Raw genomic sequence first — 15704 nt, forward strand, 5'->3', positions numbered from 1 at the left:
AAACCAACAAGAAGAAGCAGCAGCAGAAGAAGACGACACTATTACTGCTACTATTATTGCTGATGTCACAGCAAATTGAACACGTAGACACTAGAAACTAAATATTCAGCGATGCTTTGGTTTGACGGATCCATTCCTGAGGCCATAAACTCTGCTAAACAACGCAGTTTGGTCTTTGTCGTTGTCATTGCAGGTAACTGTGATAAAATAATTCTAAACGGACGTTGATGTTAGAGCCTTCCGGCATTAGCAAGCGACCTCTCGGTGTTTGATAAACTCGTTCCAACGTTTCGCTGTTGTTTGTTCGAACCGGTTCGTTTTAATGCTGTTTCTAGTTTGCCTCGGAAATCAGTTAGACACGAGGATGACGTCAAATCCAACTTAAACTTATTAAAGCAGCAGGTGAACCAGCTGGCTTTGCTTGTTTTGATTTCACTCGGAAACATGGCTACCATCCAACACCCAGGCAAGCCGCCAACCACAAATTTCTTAAGAACTATGGCTTTCAAACACCGTAGAAGACTTTCCCTTACGGAAGGTGTACAGTCCTTTAAGTGTGATCAATTTAATGCAACATCTCATAAAATTAAGTATTATGAAAAAGTTCAACATATTTTGTCACTCATTCAGAGAGTGAAACAGATGGAGTGAGATATTTCAATCATTTATTTTTTTAATGTTGAGATAACGAAAACACAAAACTTGGCCGAAGCTTTTAGTGTGGTGTTCTACTTCCATTGTGTGACTGAGACATTTGGAATTGCTGTGGTTCTTAGACTGACAGACTTCATAGAGAGGAACCCAGTGGGGTCTTTTCCCAGCTCTGTACTTGAGTTTTGGTGTTACGACCAGAATTTCTTCCCACATTTTTGTCGCATGCTTGTATTAAAGCTGTTTAGGGACGACCATTGTAATATGCTGTTTATACAATTGTTTTACAAAAATAATGCTTTAAATATGTTTTTGCATTTTACTGGAATCTTTTGTGATAGGCGACTATAGGGTAGAGCTTAATTTTGAAGATGAAGAAAAATTAGATGCATGGTTGTATGTTTAGATTTGTTGACCTTTAGTCTTTTGCAAAAAAACCCTCCAAACTTTTTTGCATTTTTCTATTGGCTCTGATCAAGCTAAACAGCAATTCTGTTCTGCAAAAGTGAATTAATTTTAGTTTAATAGAATTCTTTTAAGCTTTATTAATCCAGCTGCCTCAACAAAGTGAAACATGAGTCCATATGACTAACAGTTCTAGTTTGAATTCAGTTAAACAGGAAGATGATTCCAAACACATCAGAAAATCTACAACACAATGTGATAAAACAATACCCTAGTCAAATCTCTTAAAACTGAAGAGTTGCATCTCAAAAAAAGAGAGCCGGTCGAAGTCTAGCCACATACACGTGATAGAACTATTAAAGTAATACAGGAAAGGACTTTCCAAGGTCGCTGCAGCTTGTTTTATGTAATAAATACAGACAGTATGGAATGTATCTTCTGGATTTAGGGTTGAATTCAAGTCATTTTCAGATCTAGTAAAGGCCAGATGACTTACTATAACTGGATATGTAGAACAGTAACATTCTTTTTTCCCCTCAACTGTAGTTACTAGGCAGCAAACTGTTTGGTTGTTACTTATATAAAACACAGTTGTATCTATTTGAGGAGGACAACAAGTCTGTGTCTTCATGATGTAGAGTATTGTTTACATGTAAAGATATTAGATGTCTGATTTAAATTATTCTTTTTAATCAATTTAGTAAACTTATTTTTCAGCTAACCCTTCTGTGAGATGTTTACAGGTTCTGTGTTAAATCCATTCTGCCTGTGATTTTACTCTGTCAGGGGAAGATGAACAATCTAAGCAGCTGATGTCCAGTTGGGAAGACGGCAGCGTCTCGGAGGCTGCCCAGAACTGCGTTGTGGCCATCAGGGTTGATGCCAAGAGGTACAGATTAGTTTTCTGCTGTGTGTACAGCTTCAGTTAGTTTGTTAAAACAGCTATGTAAAAATTAAAAATTGATTGTCACAGCAAATGTCTGACCTATAAAAGCACTTTGAACACTGCAATATGATATAATTGTTTATGGGTCACAAACGACAGCTCAGTCAACATAAATGACTTGGGCTCAGCCATATTTGGGAGGAATTCTTGTGCGAATTATTCAGCTACTCTGATAGCCCAAAGTTAGACTCCTGGGGCCTCGTGCATAAAGCGTGCGTGCGCACAAAAATGTGCTGCGTCTTATTTTACGCACAAGCCGGCATGTATAAAAATTAACTTTGTATCAAAGTCTGCGTAAATGTACGCACATTTAGCTGCCGTGAAAATGTGTGGCAGGACGGCAAACTTTTTCAGTGAACAATATCAAACTACAAAGCTAAATACACTGAAATCTGACTCCATTCAGTTATTTAGACCAAGAAGTTTCAAACCCAATGTTTTTTCATGATTTTAATATTTTATTGTTTATACGTAAACAATGAAACTGAACTGCATTTATCCTCAGGCAATAATATAACACGCACACAAAATAAAGAAAATAAAAATAGAAGGATGTGAAAACCTCACTCAAATGTAAATAGTACTTTTCCTCAGTTTTTGCCTCAAAGATTGGTCTGTGCGCATGAAATACATCTATGGGGTTATTTCATTCTGACTGAAAAAGACAATAGGATTGGATCAGCAGATTAACTCCAGATAGGTTTGATTATTTTTAAAGTGATCAAGGTGTGTATGCAATCACACATATTCAAGTAGCTGTGCAAAGGTATGCTGCGTAAATGTGGGGCGCTTTGGCTCTGATGGAGAACATCGCCAATGGAAGGATTCAGAGCGAGCGATTGATCATATTGATCTGCTGGGAAATGTTGATGATGGTTTATTAGCGTTACATTGCTCAGACTGATCATCCTGGAGCTCTGAACAAAACTTAAAGAGCCGTGAGGTACCGATACCGGTCCAGCTGCAGTCATCCTTCAGTCGAGCCGCCTGCTTTGTGAATGCTCCTTTCTAAACAGAAAGCATCTCTATTCTATAAATGTATAACTTAGGCACATAATTCCACTATTTAGAATAAACGTCCACATTCTCACTCAAATGACTCTGGTGCGCTGTCTGCCCGGCTGAAAATGCTACTGTTCAAACAGGCACGATTTCTTTCTTTCTTTATTTTTTTATTTGGATTTTTTTTTTCTTTAAAATGTATTATTTTTGTTTTTGTGAGGTGGCCTTATGTGTCCTGAAAGCACCTTTTATATAAAATATATAGTTATTATTATAATAAATATTTATACTGCTACAAACAAGAACGTTGCCATGGTTATTGCTTCATGTGGTGTCTGACACCTGGTATTTATACTAATTTACATAATGTATTTATGGGTGGCGACAGACGAACCAGCAGTTGCGCTCAATTTCCCGCAAACTAGGATGTACAAAGGAAAGGTGCGTGCGCACAGCTTTATACATCCAAATTTTTTTGTGCGCCGCACTTTTCTAAATTTTTCCATAGGCCAAGTTTTAGTGTGAAAACTGCGTACTCTTTTATGCATGAGGCCCCTGGTCTTTTTGGGTTCAAACATCTAGTAGGTGGGTAATTTTCCAGTTTGCAAGTGCAGCAGTGGAACTGGAGCCAACAGGTTTAGAACATGCAAGATCCTCACATTCATTTACTTTTTGATGACCATTGCGAGTTCACTTTTCACTCCATTTATTGTATTTTGCAAAATAATTACCTCAGTTGGCCATGTTCATAAAATATTGGCTTTGAGCTGAACTTGGTGTGTTGTATAAGATTTTTATTTTATCTCTATAGATGTTACTAAACAGTCCATACAAATTCAAAATGCTTTAATGTATATTTTATTCCTCATGGTATCACTTTCTCTTCCCAGTGACACTTGTGTCCAGTTTTCCCAGATCTGTATCCTTTGTTGCTGTATATGTGTTTTACATATATTGTAACTACATTTATGTCTAAGTACAAGACTTTGTTAAAGCTTGTGTTCCTTCATTAGCCTGTTATAGATCCCGTAGTATGCATACCCTCTAGCTTCTTCATTGGGGTGACTGGAATTCCTCTGGAGGTCATTGCTGGAAGCGTGTCTCCTGATGAACTGATGAAGAGAATCAACAAAGTAAAAAAGGTAAATCCTCCCTGTAGCACTGGCATCTTTTCAACACATTATATTAAAAAGATGGCTTGATGAAAATAAACAAATAGGTTAACTAAAACCAAATGTAGAGTATTTGGTAGCTGGAGGTTCGACACAAAGCTTAAAACAAAAAGGATTAATGGCTAAGTTGATGCAGCAGGTCTTGATGCTCAATTCCGACTTTTGTTTGTTTTTTGCTGAAATTCTCCCTTTTTTTGTCTGGTCATTGATACTATTAATTAAACGTGACTGTAATCATATTTTTATGTGAATAATTTACGACTCCAAAGCAAGCAGCATGCGCAGGCCAACAGCGTAGATGTCAGACAGCATCCATCCATATTCTTCTGTTTTTCCGGAGTTGGGTCGCAGGGATAGCAGACTAAGTAGGGACTCCTACTTAGTCAAGTGTAGTAGTAGTAGACTAGGGACTAGTTAGTCCCTAGTCCCTAAGATTATGGGCCCTCTCCCATAATCGTTGGGAGAGGGCCCAGACTTCCCTCTCCCAACCACTTTGGCTAGCTCCTCCAAGGGAATCCCAAGGTGTTCCCAGGCAAGCTGAGAAACATAGTCCCTCTAGCATGTCCTGGGACGTGTCTGGAACACCTCACCAGGGAGGCGTCCTAACCAAATGTCAAACCACCTCCACTAGCTTCTCTTTACCTAAGGAGCAGCGGCTCTACTCTGAGTCGCTCCCGGATGACTGAGCTTCTCATTCTATCTCTAATGGAGAGCCCAGACTTAAGAAAACTCATATCAACCTATTGTACCTGTGAGCTCGTTCTTTCGGTCATGACCTAAAGCTCATGACCATAGATGAGGGTAGGAATGTAGATTGACCGGTTAATCAAGTGCTTCACTTTTTGAGTCGGCTCTCTCTTCACCCCGACAGACTGATACTGCGGACGCTGCGCCAATCCGTCTGTCCATCTCCCGCTCTATTTTTCCCTCATTAGTGAACACTCTTCTACTCTGGATTTGTACCTGGTGAGAGGTGCAAGGCAGGAGTGGCATGCTTAAACTCCTCCACTTGGGAGAGATCATCCTCCCTGACCCGAAGAAGGCACTCTACCCTTTTCCGACTCAAGACCATGGCCTTGGATTTGGAGGCACTGCTCCTCATCTTGGCTGCTTCACATGGCGAACCACTCCAGCAAATGCTGTAGATCACGACCTGATGAAGCCAAACATCATCTGCAAAAACCAGATTGTTTTGATTGTTGCTGCCGCGACAGGCACTAACAACCTTGCAACCACAGCTTCGATAAGCCGCCTCAACAATAATGGCGTCAAACATGGTCCACTCAGACTCGATGTCCCCCACCTCTCTCAGAATGTGGGAGTTAAAGCTCCTTCTCACGGGAGACTCTGCCAGGTGTTCCCAGCAGACCCTCATAATACATTTAGGTCTGCCAGGTCTGACCAGCATTCTCTCCCCCACCATCATAGCCAACCAGTGACGTGCATCATGGGAAAATAACAAATAATAATAAAATAATTTATATTGCTATTTTCAATGTACAATAAAGTACCTATTTTTCATTTAGATTAACCAATTTTGATAATTTTTTTTCAAAATCGCTGAATTTTCGCATTTTCCCATTCAAACGCTCGGTGAGGCAGCAGCGAGCTGAGCCTCACCTGGGATCGATCAACGTCTCGCTAACTTCACTGGCTGCCATTCTATGAGAGCATGTTCCTCCTGTCTGTACGTCGCCAATAAAATGGCTAAAAAACATTTAATGTATGAACTGATTTTCCATAATTTAGCTTATGTATATAATGTACAGTGTTTTTTGTCACAAACTGTGTGTGTAAAGTGTTTGTGTGCTGAGGAGCGATCAGAAACGGCAGAGGTGAAGCAGGCAGTTTTCTTGCCTCATGGCAGGGGGCGCTCATGATCCCAGACATTGTGACTCCACAACTGCAGAGTAAGAGACAGTAACAGCGAGCTGGCCATACAGTAAAGTCAAGTCCAGCGATATATTTATAGTTTTCTCCTCTTACCTCACCAATCACTTATTAATAATCGCAAAATAAACATTAAGCCTAAAACCATACTACTGCAACAGAATGTTCTGCTCTTCGTGTGGGAAATATCCGAGTGTTTTTTTGTGGCGCTGTCATTTGCTATGGCCACAAGTCTGCGCGTAGCTGCGCTGATACAGAGAGCGAGAAAGAAGTGGTTTCGAGTTGTACTTTAACGGTTTTCCCTTTGCTGCACAGCACGAAATTAGTAATATCTACATGTCCAAGTTTGATTGAGTTAACAGAATTATTGTACGGCGGCAGCGCGGCTATGGATTACATGGAAAAGAATAGTCTTTTTGCCCTCCAGCGTCTGCATGCACAAAATTTCCTTGCGTAAACAATAACATGCAGGGGTCTATATTTGTAAATCTGATTATGATTACGTGTCCCTCACCAGCTATGAATCTCACCGCACATCACTGGAGCCAACTCACCACCAGGTAGTGGTTAGTGGACAGCTCTGCGCCCCTCTTCACCTGAGTGTCCAAGACCTGTGGCCGCAGATCAGTGAACCTTTCATATAGAGATAAATGATATCAGTGAAATCTTGCAGCCTAGGGTGTCCAGGTGCCAAGAGCATATACGGACATCCTTGAACATGGTCTTTGTTATGGACAATCCATTACGAGCACAAGTTCAACAACAGAACACCACTCATGTTCTGTTGTTGGGGATCAGGGAAACCCCAGGGGATCTGAACCCCCTGATTTGAACCCAAGATCGGGGGGTACCTCCCAACCACACCCTTCCAGGTCTCACTGTCATTTCCCACGTGAGCATTGAAGTTCCCCAGCAGAGCAAGGGAGTCTCCAGTACCCCGTCCAAACACTCCAAAAAGGGTGGGTAATCTGAAATGTTACTTGCCGCATAAGCACAAAGCACCCATCCCCCCACTCGTAGGCTATTTGGCGCATAAGTACAAGCAACACTTAGAACCTGTCTGGGGTAAACCACAACATTCAGGCACCCAGATGGGGGACAACAAGTATGCCCACTCCTGCCTAGCACCTCTCACCAGGTACAAATCCAGAGTAGAAGAGTGTTCCTCTCAAGTAGACTGGTTCGAGAACCAGAGCCATGCGTTGAGATGAGATCTACAGTATTTCTAGCCGGAACCTCTCAACCTCACACACCAGCTCAGGCTCTTTCCTCACCAAAGAGATAACATTCCATGTCCCGAGAGCCAGCTTCGGTAAGATCAAATCACTAAGCCCCCCCCCCTCTCCCCCCCCCCCCCCCCCCCCACTCATCTCACACTGCACCCATGGAGGGCTGCCACCTTATTTCTGGTACAGAAGTATTAATGGATGCTGCTGTTGAGGAATCAGCTTTAAATTACTTATTTATCGTTATTCAGAGCCGACAGGATTGTTACAAGATCATAGCATGAAGGAAGATGATAAAAAGAAAGCACAACTAATAGCGATGATGTTTTGACTGCAGCTTCAGTAGAGAAGTCTGGATGTGTCGTCAAAACCAGGAGAATGGGATTGGAATGTGATGGGGTTCACTGATAGACTACTTTCATAATGTCATAATTTTAAATTTCAGCCATTATTTACATTTGGCTCTTTCTCCGGTAAGGAATGTCTAATGTCAATAACTTATCAGTCAGATAAGATGCAACATAACCATTGTCGTGGAAAACATTACTTTAGCAAGAGTCTGGATGAGAAGATTTAAGAAATTTATGAAAACATTGCGAGGTCAGAACAGAAATACAGAGTCAAAGGAGTCTGTCAAGTATGCAAGTGGATTTGGCTTTCTTTTATAGGTTCTGGTCAGAGAAGAGAGACTTGATTGGACTATATGTGTGAATCCTTGATGTCACGTATATTTCGTCCAATCACTCTATGTGATTGGACGAATTCATAAGGATTCTGTGGAGCCCAATACAGATGGTTTTGCCAATTGTCTATTGTTAAGGAAATTGTTCTTTGATCAAGAACCTCTCCCTGCTGTTATATGATACTGTAGAGGTCTATGTGAAAGCCGCTTGACCAATCTCATAAGACTATGCAGATAACCTAAAGCAGAAGAGGGATGAGGAGCAGATCATAAAATTTTACATTACACCATTTAGACTGTGAACGTTTTGAAAACAATCTGATTTAGTACCACATAAGGAAGTGGAACAGATCAGACTTTTGGGGGTTCGAAAACATCAAATTTGGGTCGTTCAGATTGTCATGAAAAAGTCAATTACAGGTTGCATATGGGCTAGCTAAAAAAAGTCTGATTTGGGTTGCATTTTCCTCGTAGCCTCGGACAGTACAGAGACATACAGTACATGGTGGTGCAAAGAAGTTTGAATTTTTTGATAAAAAATTTAAAGAAATAAAATAGAAAATAATTTCATATAGAGATAAATGATATTGGTAAAGATGATCTACTGATGCTATAGGATGCCCTGAAGGCAGTAATACGAGGGAAGATGATTTCTTGGACATCATTTACATATATATATACAGTATATATATATATATATATATCTATATATATATATAGATATATATATATATATATACACAGTATATATATATAAAACTAGAACAAAATCACAAAGATGCAATAAGCAAATAAAAAGGCAAAAGGATTTGGAGCTGCTATGTTATAAAGCAGTAGCAACTAGGCAATACACATCTGAGCACATCTGCACCTAAAATGTGCTGATGCTGGCTTCTTTGCTTGGGGACCATCCTATTGACATTCCTCAATGACTGAGGTGCAGTGCCGTTTTTGATAGGGGCGACATGGAAAACCGCCCGATGCGGCATCTTGAGGGGAGCCAACCCCTACCCCCTGCCATCAATTGAAAGTGAACAATGCCTAATGCAAACCTCCTAAGTCCCCCTCATCATTTTTTTAAATATAAAAGCTCTTCCAGTTCCAGCCTTAAATGTTCTTTTGATATTAATTTATTGACCTCTGAGAGGGTATATTTGCATTGTTATGCAATTAGTTAACAGTGGTCTCAAAATGACAATATGTTAGTTATTCGCCAGGCAAAATTTGGCCTATATATAATTTAAAAAGTGGTGAAAGGAATGGAAGAACCATATAAGTGAGGAAGAGTGGCTTAAAATCTGTAAAACACAATACACATCCACCTGCTTCCATGTTTGGAGAGAATTCAATTTAAAAAATAGTTAGATGTTTCATAACCCAAATAGTAGGAAGGGATGGGATCCAATCCACAACCGTGGTGGACATTCTGTGGTCAGATGGCTGGAGGTCACATGCACATATTCTAGTCATGTCAAAAAATAACTGCATACTGGGATAACATGTTTCTTACTTTAAAAAAAGAATAGGATGTGGAGTACCCAGATCATGTAGGACACTCTATTTGGGGTGTGTTGCACATGGCATAATTTAAAAAGGTGATGAATACCTTGTATAACTCAAAACGCCATCACAAGATTATGGTACAAAGAGGACCCACCAACTGTGCAGCAGTGGCAGAGCATTGTGGAGGAGATTTCTGTGATGTAAAAACTCACATATAGATTGAGAGTGCAAGAGGACCAATTTATTGAAAAATTGAAAGAATGGAATGATTTTGCAAACAAGGATGACACCATTCCCAAAACCAGATAATATAGACATTGATGATGAACAATTGTGTATGAATATAAATATGTTGTCTCTCCACTGTAACTGTTCAAAGAAAAGTTCAGCATAAAAAAAAAAAAGTAAATGAAAACATTTCTGTTTTTATATTGGTTTATTGATAGATTGGTCTCTAATTTCCTATCTGAAACAAACTTCTTAGTAAATTAAAGCAATTTAAACTGTAATCCTTGGTGGATGTGTACCTTAGGCTTTCAAATGTAGATTCAATAAACCAGACACTAACAAGATTTAGCCAGGTCTAAGTTTTGTAGACTTTGTTGAGCCACAAACCTTCTAAACCTAATTATCTGCTTTAGCAGATGGAAATCGATGAAAACAACTAACATAGGACAGAACGCCAGACAATAAAACATTTACAGTATTTAATACAGTATGCATTTTATTTAACTTGGGAAACACGAATATGAAAACTAAAAATATGAACAACTTTTTTTCTCTTGTCTTTACCTATTTTCCTTTAAGGAAGCTGAATCTATAAAATGTTGTATGCATTTTCCTGTTTTCTTATAGATGCACTGTCAAGGAATAGAAGATACTGCTGCAACAGATGCACAGGATTCTTTAGAGACCAGACCACCTGATAGCACAGCTATGGATCCTAGCTCAGTTCCAGCACTGGAAATGATCAGTGATGAACCTGGAGAGGCACCAGCTGCAACAAAAGGTGTGAATGATTGCTCACTCATTCAGTGATTGTCTAAGAAGTTCCTTTTTCAGAGTTTCTGCTCCAAAGATGTCAACTTATGTTTTTACTAAACTTAAAAGGGATTGAGGGGGGAAATTAGGTCATCCAACGACTTTGTCTTCAGCACATGTCTGTAACCTACCGACCTGATTGGATTCATAAGAATTTAAGGACAGATACAGCTGGGTGTCATCAGTATAACAGTGGAAATTCATCACGTGCTGATAAACTTCCCAACTGGAAGCATAAACTCTATTCAGTAAATAATTTGTCCCAAGCCTGTGGTACTCTACAAGTAACACCGGAGTGTGAAGAAGATTTATCATTTACCTGAACAAACTGGAATTTGACAGATAGATTTAAGGGGGCCTACTGCTATTCTCTTGATGTCTATCCTGGAGAGTGTAGAGGCAGAGAATCCACGTTGCTTGAGTTCCAGTGTGACGTCTCCACTCAGTGATGCCATGTTGTCTGCTGCTTGTGGTCCACTGGGTCTTCTAAAGTCCAATGTCAGAGAAACCATGTCCCAAAAATAGGTTGAATTTTATTGAGAATATGGCTTGTAAGTTGAGGTGTTTCTTGTAATGTAGAAGAAATGGCGTCCTCTGTGGAGCGATATGCAAACTGGAGCAGATCAAAAGAGGAGGGAGTTTTGAGATAGTTTGGTGATGAAATTGTGGGTTTTTTGGGTATTGGCATGATGGTGGCAACCTAAAAGCTGGTTTGAACAACAGCATAGCTCAGCGAGGTGTCCGTGAGGATGTGGGCCAGCTGGTTAGCACAGTTCCTGAGAACCAGTCCTGCTATGTTGTCAAGAAGCTTGCCGTAGCTAGGACCCCACCTACCAGACACTACACCAGACTTATAAGACAGGATTGGCCTTGTCAGTCTGGTGAGCCATGAAGTGTTTGGTGTATCATGGAGACAAACATCTTTATAAGGGTTAGGGTTATATATATTAATTAATTGACTAATTAATTAATTAATTAATAGTTATCTAATTTATATAATTAATTTATAAATTATAATTTATAATTTATTTTTATTATTTTCTCCTCTCTCAGAGCCGGAGGAGCCTTTCGGTTTTCTCCCCCTCCTTTTTGCTCCAGGACAGCTGCTCAACCTGGAGCAGCTGTCCAGGTTCTTCAGGGAAACTGGAGATATGATGACTTTTACTTTGTAGCCCCTTTTGGCCAGGTCCTCGGTGGCTTCCTCTATGGTGTTGTAGGTTTTGGACCCTTCTTTGTGTCTCGCTTGCAGCCTCACAGGGCAGAGTGTCTGAAAAGGAACGCCGTTCTGTTTCATAACCCTCCGAACCTTGGTGAACTCTCAGCGCTTTCTGAGGATGGCTGGTAAATCTGGTAGTCATGGTCCAGATTTATTTGTTTTTCACACCAGACAAATCCCTTATGCTGCCAAGCCTTGCGAAGTAACTATTCTTTACATTTGAAGCTCAGAATTCTCACAACGATTGACCGCGGTGGCGTGCCCTCTGGTGGCTGCGGTCCCAGCGCCCGATGGTCTCGTTCAATCTGCATGTCTGGCCTGCTGTCTTCCAGACCGGGCCCTTCTTTCAGTTTCCATAAATGTAACCATGGATTCAGAGTCCTTTTCAGCCCTCTCTGGAACACAATACATCCTGACATTCTCTCTCCTAGATCGGCTCTCCGGGTCCACCAGCTTATCCTCCAGTTCTGCTACCACTTCCTGGGTTCGCTCCTTCGTCTTCTCTGGCTGCTCCTCTACTTCATTAATCCTTACATTCGCCATTCGTATTTCCTCTTTACTAGTTGAAAGTTGTTCCTTGGATTCCTGACGGAACCCTCTCAGTTCTTCTAAAAACACTTCCAGGCTAGCCATTCTGTCCTTAGATGACATTAGCTTAAAGCTACAATATGTTAGCTGTACCCGTTTGTGCCAAACTTTAAGTCCTCCCTCTTAATTATTATATTGTCGTTTGGGCTTCGTTACTGTCTTACCCACAATAACTGGTTTTTGTTAGACAATCCCAATCAGCTGAATGGGAGTAATTCAGTCATTTCTCCGGTTGTCTAGGGAGCCTCTCTACTGAGTTGCCATCTTTACTCTGTTTCTGCCAGAAGTGGAGAAGAGGTAAAGTTTAGGCAAAAGTTGGTTTGAGATACTTGGGGGTCACACTGACTGACTTGTCACAGTTATATGACACCAATTTATAGCAAGCTTTTATCTCAGATTAAAAAAAGATTTGGAGGGATTGCAAATTGTCCCCCTATTTCTAGTGGGCAACATGGTAACTATCAGGATGAATGTGCTACCATGGCTACCTTTTCTCTTTAACTCCCTCCAGGTCGTAGTTAATAACATCACCTTTAAACTTTTGGACAGACTAATATCTAAATTAATCTGGCAAAACAACCACCTGAGAGTGAGATAAAGTTATTTGTCCCTCTTAAGACTTAGTTGCTCTGGCCCTTCCACATATTCTGAGTTATTTTTGGACAGCGTAGCTTATGGCTCTAGTTTCATGGATCAAGTTCTAGATAGATACAAAATGGTTGGGGCGTGCCATGGTGGCGCAGGGGGTTAGCACGCCCCACGTTTGGAGGCCTTAGTCCTCGACGCGGACGTCGCGGGTTCGACTCCCGGTCCCGACGACCTTCGCCGCATGTCTTCCCCCTCTCCTCACCCTCCTTCCTGTCTGCCTACTGTCGAAAAAATACGAGCCACTAGCGCCGCAAAAACTCTTCGGAGAAAAGAAATGGAAAAAAATAAATAAAAAAATGGTTACAGTTGGAGCAATGCTCTGTAGCAAATTTCATCAGTTCCGTAGCAGCTTTATCTTTTTTAAGATAAAAAAAAAGGTGAAAACTTCCATCCATCCATCCATCCGTTTTCTAACATCCTTGTCCCGAGTGAGGTCGGGAGGGCTGCTGGTGCCTATCTCCAGCTAACGTTCTGGGTGAGAGGCGGGGTTCACCCTGGACAGGTCGCCAGTCTGTCGTAGGGCACACACAGGACACACAACCATGCACACACACTGAAAAATGGATTATGTTTCCTCTAGGAAACATAAAAGGTCAGGAAGATATTAAGGTTGCTGTTTTATTTATCACAACCATCTGGAATAACTGACATAATTGATTTTGTACCTACGAAACTTGATGGGGGAATTTCTTTGGTAAATGGGCAGACAGCGGCTTGATTACAATAAATAAACTATTTGCAAGAACAGCACTCAAAACCTTTTCTCAACTTTGAAACAAATATAACGGGGATAATGGTCACCTATTCAGATGCTTCCAAATAAGGCATTATTTTCAGAATCATGAGAAACTAGACAAGTAAAAATACTGACAGATTTTGAACAATGCTTGTCTGATGTGGTAAAAGATAAAATGATTTTAATTTTAAAAATATTATTTCGATTCCACATCAGAAATTGCACACTGATCAAGATGGAAAAAAAGTTGATGTAGAGATTAAATAAATGGGAATTGGAACTCACTGCCCTAATCAATGGTACTGACTGTGGAGATTCTTTGAGTAAATGGCATAAATGTCTTAATAGTCAAAACTGCAAAGAGTTTAGCTGGACACTGAGGATAAAATTTTTTAAAACCCCAATTATAGCCAGTCATGATAGTAATGCTAGTGCCTTATGTTAGCGGAGGTGTGAGCACATAGGACATTATTAAATAATTTCCACTTGTTAAGTGTCAGAATAATGAAAGAGGCGTATTAGAAAAGTTTTTATTTATTTTTTTGGTTCGTCCTGTCTTTTTTTTTTTTTTTTTTTTTTAAACATTTTTATTAGTTTTGTGTTTTCACAAACAGAAAAAATATATATAACATTGTACACTGTGCTGCCAGTCACCTTACATGAGTATGAGATACAAAGCAAAAACAAAACAAAACAAACATAAAAAAAAATAAAATAAAATAAAAGGAAGCTGCCGTACAATGTAACATTCACGTTAAATCATGCCTTCAGTGGTCGGCAAACATTAACAGACATGTTTACAGCCTGACATCAGCACAATCATATCTAGCCGGGTGATCAGAGAAAGAAGAAAGATGCATAGGAATACAGAAGGAGGATGTCCATTAGTTAAGATCTGGTGAGACCTTCCACTTTATAGGATTCTGACCTCTCATCACAAGTCTTGTCAGCTCTTTAGGTAAATAGTTTAGAACAGGAGACCACATATCAATGAAATGTTTCTCATTACCCTTAAGGACTGCACTAATTCTTTCATGAGGGAGGACCCTAAATATTTCTCTATACCATTGTGTGATAGTTGGTGGTTTATCCTTAATCCAATTAATTAAAATGCATTTTCTAGCCAAAAGCAATAATTTGTCACAAAGTTTGAAGTGTGATTGTGTCAGAGTGACTGATTTTGACGGGAGGCCAAGAAGAAACAGACCTGGGTCACATCTGATTTTTACATGAAACACGTCACTCAGCTCTTTAGAGATTGCACTCCAAAATCGTTTAATCAGTCTGCATTGCCAGAAATAATGGTAATATGTTCCAACCTCTCTTCCACATTTATTGCATAAGGGAGAGAGCTGGCGATCCATCTTATTCAATATAGAAGGTGTTATATGTAGACGATGTAGTATTTTATACTGTGTCTCTCTGAGCGTATTACATATAAAGGTTGAATTAACCACATTAATGGCTTCTTGCCAGTCATCCTCGCTGTATACCGTGTCAAGGTCTCCTTCCCATTTCCGTGCAATGTTCCCGGCACCACCTGGGGTAAGAGAGTAGAGCACTGCATAGAAAGCGGAAATAAAATGCCTAGGATTTTCCCGGTCGACAAGGAATTTCTCAATCTCATTGTGTGTGACCAAGCCAGAATGAGAGAGCCTCATAGAACCAATGAAATGGCGAATTTGGAGAAAACCAAAAAAGTGTTCTTTAGGGATACCAAATTTTGACTGCAATTGTTGAAATGTCATGAGTACATCCTCTGTAAACAGATCTCCGATCACTCTCACTCCTCTGCTATGCCACAGGTCAAAAATGTTGGGCTCAAGGCCTGGGATAAAATCCTGGTTTCTTGTAAGAGGTGTCAGGAGTGAGGAGCAGAGCCCACCTCCCGAGTGGTTCCAAATTCTCTGCCACACCCTAACTGTGTTATAAATGATTGGATTATGTTTAATAGCTTTTGATAGCCTTTTCCTATCTCCGGTTGTGAGGCTCCACAAG

General features: G+C 40.3%; 1 protein-coding gene across 2 annotated transcripts in view; it reads left to right on the forward strand.

Annotated features, from left to right (window-relative positions):
• ubxn4 (UBX domain protein 4) overlaps window positions 1-15704 on the forward strand; it is a 47038-nt gene continuing 31334 nt past the window's right edge. The window contains exons 1-5 of one of the 2 annotated variants that reach the window (XM_028024277.1): window positions 1-193; window positions 1843-1945; window positions 3895-3923; window positions 4028-4146; window positions 10333-10486. In XM_028024277.1, coding sequence (XP_027880078.1) covers window positions 112-193; window positions 1843-1945; window positions 3895-3923; window positions 4028-4146; window positions 10333-10486 — 487 coding nt within the window. In that variant the 5' untranslated portion in view covers window positions 1-111. The remainder of the gene's footprint in view (window positions 194-1842; window positions 1946-3894; window positions 3924-4027; window positions 4147-10332; window positions 10487-15704) is intronic. The other variant, XM_028024276.1, reaches the window with a different exon arrangement.

Source organism: Xiphophorus couchianus, chromosome 7 (assembly GCF_001444195.1).
Source record: "Xiphophorus couchianus chromosome 7, X_couchianus-1.0, whole genome shotgun sequence".
NCBI classification, from domain to species: domain Eukaryota; kingdom Metazoa; phylum Chordata; class Actinopteri; order Cyprinodontiformes; family Poeciliidae; genus Xiphophorus; species Xiphophorus couchianus.